Here is a 25,574-nt window from a genome sequence, read left to right as displayed (position 1 = left end):
AATCATACTATATGCACTCTTTATTGTCTGCCTTCTTTCATTCAGCATATTTATTAATATTTTGAGATTCATCCATGTTGTTGTATATATCCATAGTTCCTTTTCACTGTTGAGTAATATTCCACTGCATGGATATACCACAACTTGTTCACACATTCACCTGTTGCCAGACATTTGGGTTGTTTCTAATTTGAGGCTGTTACATATAAGTTTGCTATAACCCTCTGTGTACAAATCCTTGTGTAGACATATGCCTGTATTTCTCTTCGGTTAATACCTACAATGAAATAGCCAGGTCATATGGCAGGTGTGTGTTTAAGAAACTGCTGAGTTATTTCCCAAAGAGGTTGTATGTTGTACCCTCCTGCCAGCAGCGTGTGGGAGCCCCAGTTGCTCCCCAGCACATCGGGGTTTGGTGGGCAGGAGAGGAGGTAGGGACATGGGACTTGGGCCTCTTTGTCCTTCCCTTCCAACCACTGTGGTGAATTGATCGGTCCCAGGTTGTGAACACCTGGAGGGAGGGGCTGAGCCTAAGTGACTCTGTTTAGTGCTGACTCAGCTAGACTTTAATCAAGACAGTTGAAATGGACTCACGTAGTTCCATGGTACAAGATTATATCCTCTGATGGCCCAAGAAGTCTTTTGCAAATTGCATGTTACTGACTGGGCACTCAACTGTGGTGTTTCTGAGAATACTGTTTCTGAAGAAGTGTGTGGGCCCCTCTCTATGACAAGGCAGTTAGCCTACCTGGGCTCCAAGACAGGCATGCCTATCGTCCCCGGGCCTCACACAGATGACCAGAGCGTCTGCAGAAGTTGAGCAACCCTGTGGCTCCGACCGGAGCCTGGAGACCGCCTCTTGGGGTCAGGGCCGCCCAGAGTTGCATCTCATTACCATCACATGGAGCAAGAATTTTGCAACACCAGTTCCTGCCCTGGAGAGCCAGTGAGAACTTCTCCTTAGAAAAGTCAGCAACAAGGTGGGGGCGGGGGCGGGGCAGCAGGGAATGGAAGGAGGGGGTGCAGAGCTGGGGCTCCCAGAGCAATCAGGGCAAAAGAATCATCCCTACCCTAAAGGGCAGCAGTCCCTTCCTGGAGGTCAGACTTGCTCAGATACCTTTATTAGGGCAGGGTTCTTATTACAGCAGAAAACGTCTTATTCTAGTCGGAACTCCAGCGTGGAGTTAAGAAATCCCTGATGCACTGATGGGGGAGAGGGGCCTAAGAAGTGTCTTTTCAAAGCAGAAGCAAGATGCTCCTGGACAAGAACTCATAAGAAGGAAATCAGGGGCCAAGAATGGAAGAGCTTGGCCTTCTCCCCCTATTTGGGAGGGATGGAAGGGCATTGCTAGGGACCAGCCTCTAGCTCAATGCTACTCCCCAAAGTGCCCCTACCAAGTCCAATAGAGAGCATAAGACTTCCACAAAGACATTGGAAACACTCCTTAGACCCAGGGACCCTCTAGCAGAAGGTTTCCCAAGGGTCACCATAGACTTCCCCACAGCATGGCACTGCGAGAGTGCCAGAGCTTCAGCAGTGACTCCAGGGCACATATCTAGCACAGCAGTACCCATAGAAGTACATGAGAGATGCCCCCAAATTCCTGGGGAGCACGTCACAAAGAGATGAAGCACACGGGTCTGAGCCAGTGAAATCTGGGTTATTGCTCTTGATGTGACTTCATTGAGCTTACAGACTGGGGGCACCCTGGGAGAGTTGGGCCACATAATTATTTCTTTAATTAGATGTCATTTGAATGCTCCAATGTCCACCAGTTTCCCCACTTTGTCAACTCATTCAGTGCTCAAAAAAATTATATTAAACACTTAAGATATACCAAACACCGATTGGTCTGGTGATACAGAGGTTACACACACACACACACACACACACACACACACACACACGATGCCTGCTTTTATGAACTTCACAAGTAGGAAGAGGAAGCAGCCAAACAAGTCATGATAGAGTAAGCCCAGGGGTGCAGAGAGTACGGATGGCAGTCCCTGGAGCTGACCACTGGGCTGAATTTAAAAGGAAAGGGGGTAGTTGGCCAGACCCAGAGGGTAAGAAAGAGTGCACCAGGGGAAAGGGAAATGCACGTCAGGCCCTGAGGAGGAACCAGGACAGCTCCTTGGGGGAAGTACACATGGCTCCCTGTGACTGAAGTTATGGGTTCAAGGGGGAGTGGCCTGAAATGAGACTGGAGAAGAACAGGGGATGGGAGGGGGTCAGACACAGGGGCACCAGGTACATGAATTAGGGTTTTGACTCTGCCTAAAGAGTAACGGGGTCCTTGCAAGAGGAAAAAAGTGTGATCATATTCACACGTTAGGGAGATTGTTCTGGTAGCAGAGTGGAGGATGAATTGAGCGGGGAAAGACTTGAGGCAGAGAGCCTGTAGGAGAACAGTGGTGGTCGCAGCAGCAACAACGGTGCCAAGCAGCATTCCAAGTGCTTCATACGAGGCCTGACAAGTAAGTTCACGAACTTGTTGCAACGACGTTGCTAACCTTTTTTTGATATCAGAGGGATTATTCATTATGAATTTGTAACAACTGGACAAACAGTTAACCAACTTTACTATATGGAAGTGCTGAAAAGGCTACATGAAAAAGTTAGACGACCTGGACTTTTTGCCAACAATTCATGACTCTCGCATCACGACAATGCACCAGCTCACACAGCACTGTCTGTGAGGGAGTTTTTAGCCAAAAAAAAATAACTGTATTGGAACACCCTCCCTATTCACCTGATCTGGTCCCCAATGACTCCTTTCTTTACCCAAAGATAAAGAAAATATTGAAAGGAAGACATTTGATGACATTCAGGGCATCAAGGGTAATACGATGACAGCTCTGATGGCCATTCCAGAAAAAGTTCCAAAATTGCTTTGAAGGGTGGACTAGGCCCTGGTGTCGGTGCATAGCTTCCCAGGCGGAGTACTTGGAAGGTGACCGTAGTGATATTCAGCAATGAGATACGTATCACTTTTTCTAGGATGAGTTCACTAACTTAATTGTCCAACCGCGTATGTATGAACTCATTTAATCCACATGACAACCCTATGCAATAGGTGTCCTCATTGTCCTCATTTTACAGATGAGGAAGCTGAGACCCAGTGAGATTAAATAACTTGCCAAGGTCTACAACCAGTAAGTGACATGGCAGGGATCCTAACTCAGACAGCCCAGCTCTGGAATCCACAGCTATCACCTGACGATGGCAGTAGCTCAGACGAGAGAGAATGAAGTGTTGCCTGACACTGTCAAGAGCTATATTAATCTTAAAAAAAAAGTAATATTAAGGAGAGAGCCTCTGTAGAGAGGAAGAAAAAGGGAAGTGTGAGGGGCGTGCCTGTTTTCAGATGAATAGATGAGAAGACTCTCTTGAGCAGATGAATAGATGAGAAGACTCTCAGGAGGAGAAGCATGTGTATCAGGGAATTCCAGGAGACCGGTTTTGTACACGTTGAGTTTGCAGCGTCTGTGGAACCTCAGGAGAGATTTCAGAAGGTAAGCGCATGTAAGAGTATGAGCTTAGGAGAGAACTTAGAAGTTGGAAACTTCTAAGGTGTGAGAAACACTGGCGTGTTGGATGGTAGCTGATGCCCAGGAAGGAGCTGGGCTGGCTAGGGAGAGCAGGTAGAGAAGAGAACCAAGGCAGAACCCCTAGAAAAATCTATATTTGAAGAATGAATTGAGAGCTAACGCAACAAACGAGACCAAGAGAAGATCAGGAGAAAGAAGAAAATGAGGTCAGTGGGATTAAACGATGCAGAGATCCACTAAGATAAGACTTGAACAGTAACCATTTCACCATAAATAAAGTTTAAAAACATGCAGCAGGCTAAGAAACAATAGTATGAGTAGAGAGGGTAGCAGGTCCTTTTATAAACTATGATGGGAGAGTAAACTGGCACAGTCTTTTTGAAGGTCAATGTAGTCATCTTTATAAAAATTTAAACGTGCACAGATATGACACAGCAAAATTATACTTAAGCTACAGAAACAGTCATACAAGTTCCCGAAGACCTACATCTAAAGAAGGTCATAGCAAGAACCTAAATATTCATCTATAAATCATGATGCATACACACACCGTTGACCACTATGTCGTTATTGAAAAGAATGAGCTGGACCTACATGTACTGATGTGGGATAGGTCCATGATACTTTATTAAGGTACACAAAATATAACTAGTTAAATATCTTTTACATCAAGGTAAGAAGGAAGGAAACATGTTTGTGCACACATTGGAAAAAGTCTAGGGAGAAAAAAACAAATGTGGGTGAACAGAGAGAGGGATGGAAGGGAATCTTTCAAGTTTTACTTTATATGTTTTGCATCACCAATATTCTCTACAATACACATGCTTATTTTATTTTATTTTATTTTATTTTATTTTATTTTTAAGGAGAGCGCAGCTCACAGTGGCTCATGTGGGGATCGAACCAGCAACCTTGGTGTTATGAGCACCACGCTCTAACCAACTGAGCTAACCGGGAACCCCTGCATGCTTTATTTTTATAATATTAAGACAGTTTTCTTTAAGAAAAGGGTTGATTAGATTTAGTAACCCAGAGGTTACTGGTAACCCTGGCAAAAGCTGTCTCAGCAGAGCGATGGGAAGGAAGCTAGTTGCAGTGGGTTGAGCAGTGAACAAAAGGTGGCAAAGTGGAGACAGCTGCTTTTTCGAGAAGTTTGCTTACGAGCGAGAGGGCACTGTGGAGCAGTAGCTAAAGGGAAACCTAAAACAAAGGAAGGAAGAGAAAGGCGTAAGCAGGTTGAGGGGCTGAGGTAGAAGAAGGTGGTTGAAGGGCAAAAGAGTGGGGAGACAGGAACCTCAAGGATATTCGGAGGCAGTGAGTCCCACAGCCAGGTGCAGGAATTCACCCGAAAGAGGAAAGACCCTTCTCACACTGACCCTAGAAAGCAGGAAGAAAGCACACCAGCAAGTTCAGGCAAGTCTGTCAGATGGGGGTTGGGGTTGCCAGCATCTTCCTTTTAAAAATGCTCAGGGACAGAGATGGACTAGGAAAACCGCCACCTTCAGACTGGCAGGTGCCTCCAGAAGCCATTAGACAAGACAGGAAGGTGTGAAAATCTCCAGCGCTGACACAGAATCATCCAGTGGAGCCTTGGCCTGGAGTCAGAGTCCCAGGACCTGCCTTACTGTTCCTTTCTCTGTGGGAACACCTCCCCTGGTGGGCCTTTCGGATTTCCTCCTTGGCAACCCTGGGTCAGAAGTTTCCCCATAAAACCTGCTTCACTTTTTTCCTGTCCAACAGCCCTGACTGCTACCAAGCCCTGAGTCACGGAGTTATCAGAGGCCACTCCAATAAAAACAGCAGCTGTGGCAGCAACAGCAGATAAGTGAGCTGTTCAGTCTTAGGATTGATGGGGACATATTTCTGATAGAAGGGACTTGGAAACTTCAGTCTGAGTCCCCTGAGAACTGAGATGATGAATTGCAGATCCTTAGAGCTAAAGATAACTAAATCTTCACCTAGATAGCACAATACCAAAGAACTTGCTGCAATAATGGAAATATTCTATATCTGCACTATCCAAAATGGCAGCCTCTAGTCACATGTAGCTATTGAGCCCTTGAAATGTAGCTGATATGACTTAGGAACTAAATTTTTTGTTTTAACTAATTTAAATGTAAGGAGCCACACATGGCTAGTAGCTATCATACTGGACAGCACAGATCTAGAACAATCTTCTCATTTTCCAACGAACCACGTCAAGGCTCAGAGACAAATGACTTGTTCAAGCTCACCCTGATCATTAACTGCAGAATCAGGATTGGAAGCTGGTTCTTTATTCACCCTGCCGTTGACATGCTCAGTGGAAATGAAATCGACCTAGTGAAAATCAAGAAGCAGGCCAGTTGAGAAATGTCACATCTGGGCTCTCCTTTCTACACCTTTTGTACTCAGTTGTCTGGGACAAAGAGGTCAGGTAAAAGAATGTCTTAAAAACTGCTTAAAATCCAGTTCATCTGCGTCACTCTAGGTAAGTTGCTTAACTCCCAGAGTCTTAGTTTCCTCATTCAGAAAGTGCATATTTCATAGGGGTTGTTGTGAAGAGTAAAGGACACAGATGCTGAAGAAGCTTTTCCCGGAAGCTAAACCCTATAGGCACTCAACAGTCCAGCTAGTGTGACTATTGTTATCTAGCTCAGAACGAATTAAGATGTACGTTCAAGTCAGCCTGGACGGCAGACCCACTGCTTTCCGTTGCTTGGGGATGCAGTGGGAGAGACAGCATGCTTGCTATCCGCTGATAAACTATTTCAGTAGTAATGATTGTGACAATAAATGCTAATGTCGTGCTTCCTATGTGTCTTAAGGGCTTTGTGGGTAATCCCTCGTTTCATCCTCAGCACGATATGATGAGCTGGATTCTATCATGGGCCTCATTTGACAGATGAGTAAACTGAGACTCGGAAAGGAAAGGTCGCTCGCCCAGAGTTGCTCAGCTAACAGAATTCTTGACCGCTGCTCTCATCTACCTCTCTCCATGTGTAATGAGCCTCTGTCTGGCCTTAGCACCTGGCCAGGAGTCATTGCATTCTTTTCCAACAAGGGAAAAAGAGAGGGGACAAAGAGTGTTTGCTAAACAGTGAGACTCAGAGGTTCTTTCCTTGGGGTAGTTAACTTAGGTGAGTTCGCGACAAGCTTCGAGCGGTCAGTGGGATGCATGGAGCGAGACGCTAGGGTAAGGAGCGGTGGGAAGGATTGAGGTGAGGGCTTAGCAGGGAGCAGTGAATTTGTGTTCACTTCTCCGCTTGTATGTATCCTTTCGATTGCCATCAATAGCAAATGCGACAGAATATACTCGTAGTGTCACTCAACACTATTTTCAAAAATGTGTTTGGACTTGAGTGGGATTTTAACTTTTACCAGAAGGCTTTCTTTCCTAACTAGATGGTCTTGGTTCCAAATGTCGTAGCTATGGCAGACCCAATCCCAGGGTACAAGCCAAGAAAGAAGGGCAATGTCCTAAGGGGAGCTCATGGTCAAAGCAGATGGTTCCAGAGTGGGATGAAAGACAAAGTGAGTTGGAATTGGGCTCCCATTTGGGGTGGACGTGGAGAAGGAATCTGTGAGACTTTAAGGATTCCTAGGGTGGATGGGGTTGAGACGAGAAGCATTAGGTCCGGGGAGGAAAGCACCAGACTCTCCAGAAGCTTAAGTGACATCCGTGTTGTCTTAGCTGTTCCCCTTTGAGATGTCAAAGATGTTCAAGAAAGGTAGTGCTGGATAGGAGCCACAGCGAAGCCCAGGGCAGCTAAAGTGTGGAGAGAGTCAGACAGGTGAATGAGCCTGGGGCTGCTGAGATTGAGGCAAAGATAAGAGAAACCTGTGTGGTCCTGGGCAAACCACTTCCTTTGTGTGGGCCTCAGTTTCCTCATCTGTGAAACAGAAAGATTGGCTAGAAAACACCAAAGCTCCTTTCCCAGTATGAACCCCACCAGCCCATAAAATCTCTAGTGATCAAAGAGCTGACCTGGGAATTAATTATTCAAGATATCGGGAGCATCCTGCACCCTCGAGGGCTCCACCCCAAAATTGAGTAATCTAATCCACCACTCACTTCCTCTTATGTTCTCACCACTGCTGCCCTTGCAGTCAGACACATCTGATCTCCTGAAGGTGTCCTACAGGTGAAAAGCCCAGAATCCGGGTAAGTCTTGGGAAACCCACCCCTCCCACCATTCAGAATGTCTCTGTTCCCTGTTTCCCTTGACACGAGCCTCCATTTATTCCACGCATCTATCCCCACCCTTGGTGGGCCTCACCCACACCCCTCAATCCCTTCATTTTCTCTCTGTAGACCTCTCTATCCCCAAAGGGAGAGCTTCTGCCCCTCTTCCTTATATATCTCTTCAACAACCACTCAGGGCAATTCATTGCCCTCCCATTTCCCTTCCAGACTCAGCCAGCTCTCCCTGCTTTGGCCAGGATTGGTCCTGAAGACGTACCAGACACTATTGAGTCCCTCCTCCCATATATTAAATGCAAACGTGTATGGATGATACTTGTAGAGAGAAAAAAATACTGGAATTATAGTAAAATGATTTTTCTGTTGTTACCGTGTTTCCCCAAAAATAAGACCGGGTCTTATATTAATTTTTGCTTCAAAAGATGCATTAGGGCTTATGTCCGGGGAATGTCATCCTGAAAAATCTTGCTAGGGCTTATTTTCTGGTTAGGTCTTATTTTGGGGGAAACACGGTATTACAAAGATTGCCTTAAATATTTGGGATCCTGTAAATGTCCTCGTTCTATAGCATTTTCATGAAATAAATTAGAATCGTGCCATCTATAGAGTTTCTGAACTACTACGGTATTAGCCATGAGGGGCTGGCAATCTCACTCGATGAGGGAATCTCCTGCTGGGTCACTGAGAACATGGCTGGGTAGTTACTAGGGGTCAGACAGTTCAAGGGCGTTTCGTTTATCATTCTTGCAAGGGCTGTTTCTTTAATTCTGGGCTTAAGGAATAGCAAAGAAAGCAATGTACAGCACATCAAACAGTGGGAGTGAACTAAACTATATACATGTTGACTTAACGATATCTCAAGAATTTAAAATAATGTATGAGGTGTGATTCTTTTTTTTTTTTTTTTTTTTGGGGTTGTCAAATAATCCTCATAGTTCTTAACTAGCTGGGCATTCCACCCCAATTCCACCCTGTTGATATCATCTATTATGGCATGAGGGTAGCGGCCATTAATGTGGCAGCTCAAGCCTGGGCAGTCCCCAGAATCTCTTTAACGGTTCCAGAGAGTTTTCCAGCTAAAGATCAGTACCACATCTGTCAGGCAATGTTGACGACCTCAGCAAAAGTGATATTTCCACCGTGCTTAATGTTTTTCTGTTTCCTTCTGTCTCTTGGTGGTTCCTCAAGGGCTTTGATTATCAGGGCAGAGGCAAAGCTACCACCTCAATCTGGGCCTGTCTCTTCTGAATGGTCAGTTTCACTGTGACCCTCAAACCCTTCCAATCATCTGTTGCCTTGGTGATGTCACCACCAAACTTTTTTGGAGACAGACCCAGGGGGCTGATCTTGGGGGCCAGGGCAGACGTGGCACGACTTCCCCACCAGTACACCTCTTGTACAGGAGACTTTGATCTCATTGGGTAGAATTTAGGCCGCATGGTAGAGGCGGCTGGTGTCGGATGAACCTGGATTTGGGATGAAGGAAGAAAGTTGCACTTCAGCCTCCTCCAAGAAAGCTCAGAGTGTGATGTTTAAAGAAGCAAGTCTGTAGACTGAAACTAGCATGCAGAGCCATGCACACCTGGTTGGAATTTTGGCTGCAACACTTCTAGGCTCTGTTGACCAGAGGCTGGTTTCTGAGCCCTGCTGTGCCTGTCCTCTCACTAGTAAACAAGGGCTTAATCGCATCTATTTGCAATGATTGAGAGAGAACATGTACGTATGAGGCACAAAGCAGCTCTCAGAGGTGTCGTGTCCTTCCCTTAGTTTTCACCTTTAACTGCTACAACATCCTCTTAGAGACTGGTTAAAAAACAAACAACAGAACATGCAGCGGCTGGAGGTTGTTGCTCTGGCCTGCTTCTCTTTTCTGAGTTCTCTACTTCTGTCCTGACTTGCAGGGGAGGGGAGTTCACCCATACACCTGCAGCCTGGATTATTCGGAAGGAGGGCTTATCTGTGAAACACGCTTGCTTGCCTGCTGCTGCCTCTTCTCATTGGGCAATTTCTGCGGCTGCCCCAGCCCTGCCTGAGCAGAAATGTGGGGTTCTCCTCTCTATGGGCACAAGCTCTCTGCACCCATCAATGATTGCCTCCTCTCTCAAAGGTGGGTCTTCTCTTAGGTCATTTGTTCCCTGAAGAGTATCTCTGATCATCTGCCCCCAGAAGTGACCCACCCTTGACCTCGTAACTTCATTGGACAGAACCCTGGGCCTCTGAGCAAACTTGCTCTTGACGATGGAACTATAGAACCAATGATTTCTTGCAGCTCTTGCCAGCAACACTAGCCAAGCGAGCTGTGCTATCTGCCTCTCCCACTACCGCCCTGTCAGCCTGGCTGACAGGGCCCCACCCTCTTCATCACTTCTTTCTAAGTTCACGGACTGATCCAATCTACTCTATCTGTGGTCTCCATGTGCTGAGAAGGCAATTTATCTGGCCCCATCACTCAGGGCAGAGAATAATTCCTTCTCAGGAAAGTGAAGACTAAAAATTTCATCACAGGGCTGTCCCGGTGGCTCAGGAGGTTGGAGCTCCGTGCTCCTAACTCCGAAGGCTGCCGGTTCAATTCCCACATGGGCCAGTGGGCTCTCAACCACAAGGTTGCCGGTTCGATTCCTCAAGTCCCGCAAGGGATGGTGGGCAGCTAAAGATTGAACATGGCACTTTGAGCTGAGCTGCTGCTGAGCTCCCAGATGGCTCAGTTGGTTGGAGCGCGTCCTCTCAACCACAAGGTTGCCGGTTCGACTCCCGCAAGGGATGGTGGGCTACGCGCCCTGCAACTAGCAACAGCAACTGGACCTGGAGCTGAGCTGCGCCCTCCACAACTAAGATTGAAAGGACAATAGCTTGACTTGGAAAAAAGTCCTGGAAGTACACACTGTTCCCCAGTAAAGTCCTGTTCCCCTTCCCCAATAAAATCTTAAAAAAAAAAAAAAAAAAAAAAATTTCATCACACTAGGAAAACAGGGCATGAGTTTTCCAGTTCCTCTTAACCCCACTCAGCTTTCTTTGCTATATATGATCGACAGACTTCCTTCTGCTAAAGAGAAAAGCTTCCTAGGACCTTTGTTGTTGTTTCTGTTATTAATGTTATTTTAGTATTTGTATTTGCTTTGCAAGCCTATACCCTTTGGTTAATCTTTTTTTATTTTAATTGCGATATAATTCACACAACATAAAAGTCACCCGTTTACAGTGTACAACTCGGTAATTTTTAGTATACGCACAAAGCTTTACAACCATCACCATTAGCAAATTCCATCATCCCAAAAAGAAGCCCTGCACTCATTAACCTTCTGCCTGGCCCCCGAGCCGCTGGCAACCACTAATCTACTTTCTGTCTCTACCAATTTGCCTACTCTGGATGTCTCGCATACATGGAATCATACGGTATAAAGCCTTTTTTGTGTCTGGCTTTTTTCACTTAGAATAATGTTTTCAAGGTTTATCCACGTCATAATGTGTATCAGTACTTCCTCCCTTTTTATGGTTGAATAATACTCCATTGTGTGTGTATACCACCGCTGGTTTATCCATTTATCAGTTGATGAACAGTTGAATTGTGTCTAGTTTTTGGTTATTATGCTGCTATGAACACTCATGTGCAAGTTTTGGCGAGGACATACGTTTTCAGTTCTTTTGAGTATGTATCTAGGAGTGGAATTGCTGGGTCATGTGCTAGGGCTATGTTTCACTTTTTGAACAACTGCTAAACTGTTTTCCACAGCAGCTATACTATTTAACACTCCCACCAGCGATGTATGAGGAGTCCAATTTCTCTACCTTCTCTTCAGCATCATCAGTGTCCATCTTTGTTTATTATGATCGTCCTAGTGACTGGGAAATAATTCCTGAGACTTTTATTTTGTGTTTTTCTCTTTAACACTGGGTTCCATTTGGAGGTAGGTGATAAACTTGCATATAGTCACAGGCTGCTCATACCTTATCACAAAGAAATGGCATGATGGCCATATATTTTGTGGTTCAAAAGGAAGCGAATTCAGTAGCTGGTTTACTTTAGTCTACTTCCTCTTTGAAAACTGGGACAATATTTCAGAGTGACTGCAGCTTCTCCCCAGAAGCAGGTTCTCCACTAGCCCCGTAACAAGGACAGAATTGACACAGATGGGTTTACCTGGTGGTGCTGGCAAGGCAGGGATGGATGAAGGCATGCACTGGCAGGACAGGAAGGGTCCCCACCAGGACGGGGGAGCCACCAGGCCAAGGGGAGTGTGCCTCCCCCTGCCTTCTCTGCTTCTTGCTGCCCCTCCTCCTTAATCTGGGAGCGTCTTGGTTGTCTCTGCCCCACTACATGGCAGAGTACGACTGTTCAGAGCTCCTAAAATAACCTGTTACATTCCCGCCCACTTGGGGAATCAGTCAGCCAACTCCCTGCTTATGCCTTTTAATGTATTTTTTCAAACACACAAATCCTCCCAGAGCAGGCCTCCCGCATCCCAAAAGAACAACACGGGGCCATGCTAACTGAGTAAACTTTATTCTAGCTTGAGCATTCTGAAACTCTATGTCACAATTGCTCAAACTGTTTTTCCAGAACACTTCTTTTAAATAACTTACAGAAATTTGACAAAGGGATTCTTCTCTCAGCTTTATAGTTAAACCTTGATTTTTTTATTTGGGGTCCAACCCAATTGGATTGCCTGCTTAATCCCCCAGATTGAGAAACTGAGTGGCACCTCATGTTTCTGATATTAAAATCAGCCTCAGCAGTCAGGGTTGCTCACCATTGAGGCATCCAAGACAACGTGTTCTGTAAGGATTATCTAAAGGAAGTTTCCACAATGTTTGGGTGATGGCGACGTCATGAAAAGTGCTGAGAACCTCTCTCTGACTTTGAAGGGAACTGTACTCTTTTTGTGAAATACACAATTTATCACTAAACATGGCTCATAATGTTAGATTCCCTGCTATTTCCTGAAGTGACAATTACTTCCATCTAATATACAAGCCAATGCAAAGAATCGTATCCTAGGTTCGTGGGCAGAGGGCCTGGAATCTGGGAGACTTTATTGAACAATAATGCTCATCTCTCCTCTCTAGGCCACAAATATGGATGATTCAAATACGGAAGACTTTAACTGGGAAAACTACAGCTGGGAAGATCTCGACATTAATTATACTTACACGACTGACTTGCCCCCTTCCCTATCAGACTCTGCCCCATGCCGTCCACAATCTCTGGATGTCAACAACTATGCTGTGATCATCATCTATGCCCTGGTCTTCCTGCTCAGCCTGCTGGGAAACTCCCTGGTGATGCTGGTCGTCTTGTACAGTCGGGTCAGCCGCTCGGTCACTGATGTCTACCTGCTGAACCTGGCCATCGCCGACCTGCTCTTCGCCCTGACCTTGCCTATCTGGGCTGCCTCCAAGGCAAAGGGCTGGGTCTTTGGCACATCCCTGTGCAAGGTGGTCTCGCTCCTAAAGGAAGTCAATTTCTACAGTGGAATTCTACTACTGGCCTGCATCAGTGTGGACCGCTACCTGGCCATTGTCCACGCCACACGCACACTGACGCAGAAGCGGCACTGGGTCAAGTTCATATGCATAGGCATCTGGGCCCTATCGTTGGTCCTGTCCCTGCCCCTCTTCGTGTTTCGCAGGGCCTATCAACCACCGGATTCCAGCCTCGTCTGCTACGAGGACATGGGCGCCAATACAACAAAATGGCGCCTGGTGATGCGGGTCCTGCCGCAGACCTTTGGCTTCGTCCTGCCTCTGCTGATCATGCTGTTCTTCTATGGGCTCACACTGCGCACGCTGTTTCAGGCCCACCTGGGGCAGAAGCACCGGGCCATGCGGGTCATCTTTGCTGTCGTGCTCGTCTTCCTGCTCTGCTGGCTGCCCTACAACCTGGTCGTGGTGGCAGACACCCTCATGAGGTTGGGGGTGATCCAGGAGACCTGTGACCGCCGAAAGGACATTGGCCACGCCCTGGAAGCCACCGAGATTCTGGGCTTCCTCCACAGCTGCCTCAATCCCCTCATCTATGCCTTCATTGGCCAGAAATTTCGCCATGGACTCCTCAAGATCATGGCCATCCATGGCCTGGTCAGCAAGGAGTTCTTGGCCAAGGAAGCCAGGCCTTCCTTTGTTGGCTCTTCTTCAGGGAACACTTCTACTACCCTCTAAGACCCCTGTGCTTGTTGCAGCCTCTCAGGGATGCTCCCTTCTCAGCAGCACCCAAGCCTCATGACACTGGCTGTTCACAGTCTCTGAGCTGTGTCACGGAGGCCCTCCATCGAGGTGACAGGAAGTTGCTGAGGCCACATCCTTACCAGGCCCTCGCTGTATGGTTTAGAAAGCCTGCCCTGGCGCCCCACCCCTGACTGTAATACCATGTCAACTGCGAAAGCTCTGTCCATTCTTCCAGGGAGCCCACAGCATTCTGTCTTCTGAGACATTTCAAAGACAGCCTTTTAAGTAACTACAAATAGCTCCCACCATTGGGAGCTATTAGTGGCAAATACCATAGTTGCTTCCCCAACTCTCCCCTTGTCTGCTAACAAAATCTACTTCCCTTGACAGAGGCCGAAAATGACAGATATTCACTTTCTAAGATTCCCTTAAGCTAGGAGTGGCCATATCATCCAGTTCTGACTAATAAGATTTACAGGCAAGAGCGTGCTGGTAAATACTCTCCTAGGGAAAAAAGTCCTGATTTGTAGCATTCATCAAATTCCATGGTATAAATAAATGCTCCCACCATGGCAATTTCAAGGGTGTTGGGGTTTAGCAACCAGCTCACAGAATTCTACAATATGTAATCTACTTTCACAAGCAGTTACAAACTGGCTTAAGATGAATCTGCTGGCGCCAGAGGCCTTTGGAAAATATTCCTGGTTAGAAAGAGAGAGACACCCACCCACACATCTTTGAATCTTGCCTTTGAGGATGGTTATAGGATAAGATATGTGGTGCTGAGGCAGCAATTTTGTGACAATGAGGAAAAAAGTCTAACACCTTAGGCTGATGGAGCCAAAGGATAAAAAGAACCTAAGGATAAAGAGACAAGAAATAAACCTAAGCATAAGTGGTCAAAGGATTTTCAAGAAGGGTGCCAAGACTATTCAGTGGGGAAAGGATAGTCTTTAGATAGCCACCTGCAGAAGAATGACATTGGTCCTTTACCTTACACCATAAACAAAAATTAACTCAAAATGGATTGAAGACCTGAACATAAGAAATAAAACTATAAAACTCTTAGAGAAAATCATAGGGGAAATGCTTCCCGATATTGTGTTTGGCAATGATTTCTTGGATATGACACCGAAAGCACAGGCAACAAAAGAAAATATAGATAAATTGGACTTCATTAAAGTTAAAACTTTTGTGCATCAAGGGACACTATCAACAGAGTAAAAGGGCAAACCACAGAATGGGAGAAAACATTTGCAAATCATATATCTCATAAGAGGTTAATTCTGGAATATATAAAGAATTCCTACAACTCAAAAACAAAATAAAAGCTGTATTCCAAAATGGGCAAAGGATTTGGAGAATAGCCATTTCTCCAAAGAACACATACAAATAGCCTATTACTAATAATTCGGAAAATGCAAATCAAAACCACAATGAAGTACCATGTCATACCCATCAGGATGACCATGGTTAAAACAAACAAAGAACAAGTATTGGTGAAGATATGAAGACACTGGAATCCTTAGGAAATGCTAGTGAGAATGCAAGATGGTGCAGCCACTCTGGGAAGCAGTATGGAGGTTCCTTAAAAAAACTGAACGTAGAATTACTATGTGATCCAGCCAATTCCACTGCTGAGTTAGAGCCAAAGGATCTAAAAGCAGGGACTCAGATATTTGTATTCTAATGTTCGTAGCAGCATTATTCACAATAGCCAAAAGGAAGAAACAACCCAAACGTCCATCAACAAATGAATGGATAAACAAAATGTGGTGTGTACATACAATGGAAGAGTATTCAACCTTAAAAAGGAATGAAATTCTGATACACGCTGCACCATGGAGAAACCTTGAAAACATTATGCTACGTGAAATAAGCCACACACAAGTACTATATGACACCACTACTAGGAGTGACCTAGAATAGTCAAATTGATGGAGCTAGAAAGTAAAATAGTGGTTACTAGGAAGGTGGTGGGGGAAATGGCGAGTTATTGTTTAAAGGGTGCAGAGTTCCGTTTGGGATGACGAAAAGTTTCTGGAGATGGATAGTGGGGATACTTATACAACAATGGGAGTATACTTAATGCCATTAAACTGTACACTTTGGTAAAACGGTAAATTTTATGTTATGTATCTTTTACCACAATTAAAAATAAACCCTACAGGAAAACTTTTAACAACTGAACCAACCCTGGAACCACCTATCTATAACGTCTTGTTAAGTGAGATAAATAAATATCTTTTTTTTTATACAAATCACTTTTAGTTGGGTATTTCATTCCTTGCAACAAAAAGCATCTACACTGCTACAGAGAGGCTAGGCAAGGGTGAGCACAGGTCCCTGATGGGAGTCTTAACAATAAACAAATCCCTTTGCTGTGTGTTAGGCACATAGGGAGAAGGACTGAAAGAGAGATGGAGGCTAGCCTTTCTACCTCCTTCCTCCCAGCGCAAGCTTCCTGCTGCTAAACACACATTATGGAAGGAAATGCATCCAGGATCATCTGGCTCTTCTGTCCTCGAGTGAAACAGTAGCCAAGAGTGTCAAGGATGGGACTTCGAAGGCTCTAATCACCCGATCACTTGGATGGGGTAAGAGGAAGGCAGAGAGCTCTCCTGAGCTCAACCAGCAAGTTCCACTTTGCATTTCCTTTTACTCTGTCCTGTCTCCCACCCAACATACACATGCGCGCACGCGTGCATACACACACACACACACACACACACACACACACACACACCCATCATTCAGGGTTTGAAAAAAGGAATCCCCAGAATGGGGAAATGATTCCTAATATGTCACCCAGACAAAGAACTTATTCATTCCTTCAACAGCATTTATTGACTGTCTCAGGGATATCCCAGCAGTCAAACCAGACAGAGCCTTACCTGGCGGAGCTCCTGGTCATAGGCCTTGCCTCTGAAGGGTCTTTGACAGGAGGTCCTCTGCCTCTGAGCAGGCTGCTAAGGAAGGAAGGAAGCAAGTCACCAAACCCTCCCATGGTAACAACTATCTGACTATTAGTCAAGGAGACGACAGCTATGGCTCTTAAAAGAGACCTTTTTGGGCAGGTAGAGCAAACCTCTGAGCTAGAGATGCCCAGGGGACAGGTAACTACTGCTCCTCACTTATCAAAGCAATTTTCCTTTTGCATTCAGCAAACAGGATTAATTCAGCAACAATAATCCCATGTTCTGAACTCATTCTATGCCAGGCACTGTGCTAAGCTCAGGATCAAGTATGACGACGCTGCTCTGGCTGAGCCTTCAGAAGAGCTTCTGATTCAGAGGGAGGGAAAGGCAGGGGAACATGTATTTGCCAAACACCAAAGTTGCCAGAGGGACCAGTGTGTTCTGACTGAGCAAGGCAGACCAACCAGTCGGGAAGAAGCCAAACCAAGCTTCACTCTGGTTCAGGAGCTCTGCCCTTTCCTCCTCCAACAAGGGCTAGAGGAAACATGGCTCTCTGAGGAAAATAAGAGGATAAAATTAGCCCAGAAACAATGAGGCAGAGACAGAGTTGCACTTACTCAAATATGAATGTTGTTAACCTCTCTCTCTCTCTCTCTCTCTCTCTCTCTCTCTCTCTCTCTCTCTCTCTCACACACACACACACACACACACACACACACTTGGCACAAATAACCTACCCACCCAGCCAGCACTAGGACAGGGCAAATCCAGAGCCTGCCTCCTTTGGTCATTGATTTCTTTCCTCCCTCCGATGTTTCTAGGCCTGAGTCCCTCTGTGTCAGGACCCAGCGCCTTTCTGCCTAGATCTGCCTGCTCAGTCTGAGCAGGGCCCTCTTGCTCCCAGAGATGTGTTCCTCTACTTACATTAACATCATCTTGTCTTTTTTCTCTGTCCCTTGAGTCTTTCTCCACCCAAATCCCTCCCCAGTCTCTGGAGGATGGGCTCCCTTTGTTCATGAAATCAGAACAGCCTCTGCTTTCTCTTGGTGATATGAAGAAGTATCCCAGTTTGCACGTCACATTGAACTCTGTGCAGACCCACATGGAGAACCACACCAGATGCAATAGCAGAACCAGAGAGACCTAGAGATCCCCTAAACCACCCTTTTCAATATAAAATGAGGAAACTAAGGCCTGAGCAAAGCAACTGTACCAAAATCTCATGGCTGCATAGTAGTAGAGCTGGAATAAAAATTCCTAGTTCAGTTCATTTTTTGGATATTTCGCTGTTTTAACAGTGACATTTCAGGCCCCTGACAAATAGACGGGAAGTATATGCTGTATAAACTTCTAGGAGCATTCCGCTGACCCAGGTGAGCCCAGCCTACTTCTTTGGTGCCAAGACTGCTCTGTGCCTGGTACAGGGGTTGCTGGGGTCTCAATCATCCTAGAGAAGTAAAGGCCAGCTGAGGTCAGGGGCACAGACATGCAGGCTCAGATAGGGTTAGCTTCTTCTGAGCTGGCAGGCAGGACAGTTAAAGAGAAAATCAGAGCCCGACACAAAGTTCAAAGACAAGCAGAACTAAACCCTCTATGGAAGACACATGCTCTATCAGGCAAGGTTCAATTAGAAAACCAGGACCATGGAGAGAAGGGACTTGTTATAGGGATCTGATGGTATGCACTTGTGGGAGCTGGTTCAATAGTCCAGGTCAGACTGTTGTCTTGGCTTCTGGTGCGGGGACCTGAAAGTGGCCGACAGACAAACAAGAAGGAAAGGTGCACATGAAGTGGAAAGGGAAGAGCGAGGACAAGCTGAAACCTGCACACGGACTGAAAGCTCTGTTGGTCCCTCGTGGCCTCCAAGTTCAACATGTGGATGGCCTGCTGGAGAAGCTGGTGCCCTGAATCATGAAGGTAGGCACACACCTGGCTCAGGAGTGGGAGGGGCTGCTGACCCAGCTGCAGCCCCTCACCAACAAGAGGAACCAGCAGAGAAGCAACAGAGTGTAGCAATGACTGGTGCCTTGCCCTGACCTTCCAGGGCATAAAAAGCATGCAGCAGCAGCTCCACTTCCGCCTTCCAAATATCACACAAATGTCTCCTCTGGCTGACACTAACCTGAAACTATGCAAGGAAGGGAGTTTGGGGAAACATAGTAGTGACTTAACTAAATTGACTGAGCACAAGTCTTTCACACATAAATGTGGACTCTAAAGAAAAGGGATGGTTGCCATAAAAAATTGGATAATGTTCATTTAAGATTTCAATCACCAGGGAGAAGCACATTGGGACTTTTGAGGATGCTGATAATATTCTCTTTCTTTACCTAGATCACAGATACCTGGGATTCGTTGTGTCATTAATTCTTTAAGCTATAAACATGAGTTTTCTACAATCTGTAGAATGTATATTAGTCATAATAAAATGCTTTTTTAATCATTAAAATAAAGGAAAAAAATATGAAGAAAGTTATCAGAAGACCAAAGGGATGATTCTGGTCATTTTGAGGAGCCACTGCAGGGAGGCTTCTTCATCCTATAGTTTGGGGGTCAGAATTCACCAGATTCGAAGACGATCTTATCATCCACTACTGGCAAGAGAGTAAATAAGTACAACCTTCAGAGAAGACAATCTGATCATATCTGTTTTAGTACACCCACCCTCTGGTCAAGGAATTATACTTCCAGAAATCCATCTGTCATGCAGGGTCTCTAGTCCTGCTCCCCACACAAGAACACAGAATATGGTGAGGCCACGGAGCCATAGACAGGGGAGTCCTACCACTATAGTCTCACTGGTGGCTGGGTTGTAGACGCCCATATCAGGAGCCACACGATCCGCAACTTGCCGTCTGCTTCTCTGCCAACCAATCCCCCTTGTTAACTGCAATCCACGCTTGCTAGCTTAGCCATGGCATTTATATCAGTGGCCAATGGCTAACTGGTTACAGCTGATGGCCAACTAGTTACAGCTCATAGCCATCTAATACCTGAGCCAGCACCTTTCCACGTGAGGCTGAGAGCCTGGAAACTGCTCTCTGGGACTCTGTCCCCACACCATCCTGTAGAAATACACATATAGGTGGACACGTGTACAGGATATTCATGGCAGCATTATTTATAAAACTCAAAGCTTAGAAACAACCTAAATGTTCATCAAAGAGATAAACTCCGAAGGTGCCCTCACCCATGGGACACATGGAATGCAGTGGTGTAAACACAAGGCTAAATCCTGGTGCTACGTGGAGGAAGCAGAGCAGAAGACCACATATTGTATGATTCCATTGACAGAAAATGCCAAAAAAAAAAAAAAAAAAAAAAGGCAACTATACAGAGAAAGCAGATAAGTGGTTACTTGGGGCTGGGAGTGATTGCAAAAAAGAACAAGGGAATCCAAGTAGAGCGAGCAAGCTGAGAGGTTATGTGGTCACATCTCAGAGACCAGTAGCACATGCAGCGTGGTTGGCCAACTGGCTGAAGAGCAGATTGCAGAATTCAAAGAAGCTTTTTCACTATTTGACAAGGATGGTGATGGAACTATAACAACAAAGGAACTGGGAAATATAATGAGGTCTCTTGAACAGAATTCCGTTGAAGCAGAGTGATAAGACATGATACATGAAATGGATGCTGATGGTAACGGCACAATTGACTTTCTGGAATTTCTGACAATGAGGGCAAGAAAAATGAAAGACACAGACAGTGAAGAAGAAATCAGAGAAGCATTCCGTGTGTTTGACAAGAATGGCAATGGCTCTATTAGTGCAGCAGAGTCTCGCCATGTGATGACAAACCTTGGAGAGAAGTTCACAGATGAAGAGGTTGATGAAATGATCGGGGAAGCAGACCTTGATGGTGATGGGCAAGTAAACTATGAAGAGTTTGTACAAATGATGACAGCCAAGGAAAGACGTTGTACAGAATGTGTTAAATTTCTTGTACAAAATTGTTTATTTGCCTTTTCTTTGTTTGTAACTTATCTGTAAAAGGTTTTCCCCTACTGTCAAAAAAAATATGCATGTGTAGTAATGAGGACTTCATTCCTCCATGTTTTCTTCCCTTATCTTACTGTCGTTGTCCTGAAACCTTATTTTAGAAAACTGATGAAGTAACATGTTGCATGTGGCTTCCTCTGGCTATATATATCTAAGCCCTCCTGCACATCTAAGCTTAGATGGAGTCGGTCAAATGAGGGACCATCTGGGTTATGCCTTTCTTTAAGTACTTTTCTTTAGGAACTGTCAGTATGTTGTTGAAGTGTCGAGTTGCAACTCTGCGTGGACCATGGACAATCAACAATATGTACTTAAAAGTTGCACTATTGCAAAATGGGTGTATTATCCAGGTATACTCGTGCACTATTTTTTTGTACTACTGGTCCTGTGCCAGAAACATTTTCTTTTATTGTTATTTGCTTTTTAAACTTTGTTTAGCCACTTAAAATCTGCTTATGGCACAATTTGCCTCAACTCCATTCCAAGCTGTATATTTGATTACCAATAAAAAAAATTTACCCAATTTTACCAAAAAAAAAAAAAAAAGGGTGTTTTTTAGGGGCAACAGAAATACAGAAATATTCTAAATTTGGATTGTAGTAATAATTGTACAACTCTGTAAATTTACTAAAAAGCATTGGGTCGTATACTTAAAACAGATGAATTTATAGTAGATAAATTATACCCCCATAAAGCTGTGAAAAAGGAATCTTTTTTAAAAATGAGTTCATTATATGAATGTACATGGAAAGCTCTTCAAGAAATAATGTTGAGTGAAAAGGGAAGTAGAACCGCATGTGTAGTAAATGGCATATCTACTTGCGTAAAACACATTATAATATATACGGGTTTATAAGTGTTCAGAAAAATATCTAGGGGGATATACACCAATCAAGCTGTTAAAAGGAGCTGTTGTTAAGAATTCTATTGTTAAAGAGAAGAATTGGAGGGTAGGGTAACATTCATGATTAGTTCATACAGTTTTGTTTTGTTTCAATGTATGTGGTTGGGGCGGGCTTTTTCCAAAAATGAGGGATCTGAAGCCTGATACCTGTGGATGGAACCTGCCAGGCCAGCACAGATATAGACTTCCTTCCAGAAAGGGAAGCTGGGCTTTGTGGGTACACCCGTTTCTATGCCTTTATATTTTCTCATTGAACAGTATTAGTGTTTTTTTAACCTCATTTCCTGGTAAAGCTGCTTTTGAAAAACAGCCCCTTAGTCTCAAATGAGTTAAGAACCAGTACGCGTTGAAGATCGTGGAGCAGTATTTCTAAAAGTGCTCCATGTTAAAATGGGCTCCTTCCTTAAAATGCAGCTTTATGGACAATCCCTAAATAGATCAGGGTCCTGGGGGGACAGATGGCATCCTGGAGCTGGGCAAGGAGAGTTTCATCAAACTCATGAGAATTGAATAAAGGGACCTTTAACAAAAGTGTAGGAAAGTTATGGAGAAAGTAATGAGCAATAGTGCAGTGCACCAAGGCCAGGAACAGTTGGGATCTATGAGTCTCCCTAGGCCTAAGGAGTGAGATAACCATTATGGGAGCCCGGAGAGAAAGCTATATGATGAGGGCTGCCTGACAGGAGACAGGAGACAACCCCCCGCAACCATCAGGAGAAGAGCTGGAGAAATAAATGTCCTGACGTGAAGCTTCTGCCCGGCACCAATATCCTGTCAGGGTTCCCATCGGCTGAGCTCAGGAACCAGAGGACAGGGGCAGTCCATAGCAGTCAGCATCCCAGGACATAGAGCAGAAAAATGTAGAGAGTGCGTCTGAAAGAACTAATGGAAGGTCTCGAACTCACCACCCCAATTTAAGATTAAGGGGAGGGTCCCAGTTCTATTAAATCTGAATAGCTGAGGGTGGGTCCTGGGAATCTGGAGCCTCAGATGAGTCTGATCAAGACTCAAGTTTAAAACCCTCTGACCCAGAAGAAATGGTGGCAGAGCTGCCCAACCTGGAGATTTAAACTTGTTCATGAGGGTGATTCTTTCCCTTACTGGTATCTATCCTACTTCCGCTCTCTCTCCATGTACACATATGCTTCCTGTCTCTAAGAACCCCCCCCCCAACTCCTGCAGATCCCTAGCCAAGAGCAAGGTGGCCTTGCATTGGAGCCTCCTCCTGCCATTCCATATGCCCAAGGTAGAGCAGAAGTGGGGGAGGAGAGGGGACGTGGGAAGGAGCAGTGATTACTGCCCCCACTCAGGCCCCTCCCCAAGCAGCTTCAGAGACAGACACAAGGCACCTTCCCGGAGAAGACAGACACGCCACTGATTTCTCCACGGAGCCTTGCGAAGTCTAATGTCAGACATGGGGGACCATAAACAGCAGGGCCAGCTTGCTGTCAAAGCTGGCTCTGCACCAAGCCAACCGAGAGGTGGAGTCAAACTCTTGATTCCCACAAGACGGTCTGCCCCGTGTTTTTTCTCTATTCCACCTCAGTAATAATTCCAGCTAGCCTTTCTAGAGGACTTTCTGAGAAGTCCACCCTTAAGCTGAGGGATTTACTACACATTAGACTTCACGGCACTTTTGGACACCTCTGCTGTGCACTGCCTAACTCCACTCCTGCCCAAGTGCATAAGCGTGACTCCCAGGGAGCATCTGAAATGCTCACGGGTCTCTGTGTCATAGTAGCTCCCAGGGATCAGGGTCAGGGTTGCACAAAAACCCTCTGTTTATGAAAAGATTCTGCTAATTCAGCTTAGTACATGTACTTGTAATGTGTGGTATTCACATTGTACTCTATGCAAATGGAACCCCGTTGGGCTGTGCAGTGTCACATCTGCCCATCTATGAGTGGAGGCCCTAAATTGTCTTACCTAAATCTAGACTGGGTGGAAGAGAGCTTCAAAGATCCACTTCTAGACTAACCTCCCCGTTTGACAGGTGAGCAACTTGAGGCTCAGAGCAGGTGGACATACAAGTGACAGAAGCAGCGCTGGACACTGATCTCCAGCTTCCCTATTCATTACTCTCTTCACTACATAAGGAAGTGTCTTCCCAAGTGGCTGGAGACTTACCCATATAAGACTAACACCAAGATTCATAAGATTGTGCCCATGACCTTTTTCTTCCAGTAACTGTAGATAAAGATATAAGGGAAAGAAAACCCAAAAATAGAGACCCAGAGGGCAATACGAAAGTTATTCCCTCATTTATTCATTTATTTCCATCTATCACGTTAAGTAGATGAACGCTTGGAACTGGTTTAGTGGTGAACACTGACATGAGGAGAACTTCTTGCAAGAAATTTTAATGCCAAGAAGCCTACAACCATACAGAAGTTTTGTTTATTTGTTTGTTTTACATTTTTAACAGCTTTATTGATGTGTAATTGACATACAAAATCCTGCGGGTGTGTAATACACACAATTTGATGAGTTTGGACATATGAACACATCCATGATACCATCACAATAATCAAGATAATAAACATATCCATCACCTCCAAAAGTTTCCTTGTGTCCCTTTGTGTCTTTGTTTTATAGGTTTTCGCTTTTTGTAATAAGAACACTTAACATGGGATCTACTGTCTTCACAAATTTTTAAGTGCACAATACCCCATTCTTAATTATAGGCACTTTACTATTCTGCAGATTTCTGCATCTTACTCATTTTTGAAATACATTTTTATATAGCCGGTGAGAAAAGGTTATTTTTTTTTCCAAGTCAAGTTGTTGTCCTTTCAATCGTAGTTGTGGAGAGCGCAGCTCAGCTCCAGGTCCAGTTGCTCGTTGCTAGTTGCAGGGGGCACAGCCCACCATCCCTTGCGGGAGTCGAACTGGCAACCTTGTGGTTGAGAGGATGCACTCCAACCAACTGAGCCAACTGGGAGGCAGCTCAACTCAAGGTGCAGTGTTCACTCTTAGTTGCAGGGGGCGGAGCCCATCATCCCTGGCGGGACTCCAGGAGTTGAACTGGCAACCTTGCGGTTGAGAGCCCACTGGCCCATGTGGGAATCCAACCGGCAGCCTTCGGAGTTAGGAGCACGGATCTCCAACCGCCTGAGCCACAAAGCCAGCCCAAGGTTAAATTTTTTGACTGTACCAATGTTACAGTGAGAAAACGGGGAAATTGAAATTCTAAATATGACTTTTATAGGGCACAGAGAGATTTTTTACCGAAAAACATAAAGGATGTGCTAAAAGAAAAACTCTACAAAAGCACAGTGAAACAGGCATAATTTAATAGCAACCATTAACACGTAAATATTGGAAGAAAGGCACCAAACAGTACCTTGAGGTGGTTTAGCAGAGTGATGGAGGGTGTAGACCTTGGGGCCAGATCCCTGCATGCACACACCAATTCTGGTTAAAGTCTTGTGCCTCAGTTTCCTCCTCCTTAAAAGGAGTTGATTATAGAACCACCTTCATAGAGTAGTTTTAAGGATTAGAGGAGTTAGTTAATACATCTAAAGCACTTAGCCCAGTAACAGAGCATGGTAAGCTCTCAATAAATGTTAGCTATTAATATTTATTTAAATCTTTCATTTCATTCTAACTTCATGGTTGTAGTGATTTGGGCTAAATTTATGCATAGTAATTTTGATATGAAGTTCAAATGAGTTCCTAACTATAGTTTTAACACAAAATGTACGCAACCACCATTAACTTGCACCATGAACTTGTCGACTAAAGATGGTAATGTTTCTAAAACCTGATCGGTTCTGCTTATATTCATTGATTTATATCAGCTAATAAGTCAGATTAGGCAGTTTCCATCTAGGAAGTCACAACCCTGTAAACTTGCA

General features: G+C 45.0%; 1 protein-coding gene and 1 pseudogene across 3 annotated transcripts; both read left to right on the top strand.

Annotated features, from left to right (window-relative positions):
- Positions 1 to 3,419: 3,419 nt before the first annotated feature.
- On the top strand, positions 3,420 to 15,125 carry LOC117025484 (C-X-C chemokine receptor type 2-like). Of its 3 annotated transcripts, XM_033111393.1 has the most exons (4): positions 3,428 to 3,516; positions 7,642 to 7,696; positions 9,637 to 9,842; positions 12,800 to 15,125. In XM_033111393.1, the coding sequence occupies exon 4, from the start codon at positions 12,809 to 12,811 to the stop codon at positions 13,889 to 13,891; it is 1,083 nt and encodes a 360-aa protein (XP_032967284.1). In that variant the 5' UTR covers positions 3,428 to 3,516; positions 7,642 to 7,696; positions 9,637 to 9,842; positions 12,800 to 12,808; the 3' UTR covers positions 13,892 to 15,125. The 3 variants fall into 3 exon arrangements, with proteins under 3 accessions (XP_032967282.1, XP_032967283.1, XP_032967284.1); XM_033111392.1 differs by lacking the exon at positions 9,637 to 9,842 and having other exon boundaries at positions 3,427 to 3,516; XM_033111391.1 differs by lacking the exons at positions 7,642 to 7,696; positions 9,637 to 9,842 and having other exon boundaries at positions 3,420 to 3,516.
- A 5,157-nt stretch (positions 15,126 to 20,282) lies between these two features.
- Positions 20,283 to 20,860, top strand: LOC117025464 (calmodulin-like; annotated as a pseudogene).
- The last annotated feature ends 4,714 nt before the right edge of the window (positions 20,861 to 25,574 follow it).

This window comes from Rhinolophus ferrumequinum, chromosome 8 (assembly GCF_004115265.2).
Source record: "Rhinolophus ferrumequinum isolate MPI-CBG mRhiFer1 chromosome 8, mRhiFer1_v1.p, whole genome shotgun sequence".
In the NCBI taxonomy this organism is placed as follows: domain Eukaryota; kingdom Metazoa; phylum Chordata; class Mammalia; order Chiroptera; family Rhinolophidae; genus Rhinolophus; species Rhinolophus ferrumequinum.
Note: the sequence above shows the minus strand (reverse complement) of the source record. Positions and strands in the feature narration are given on the sequence as shown.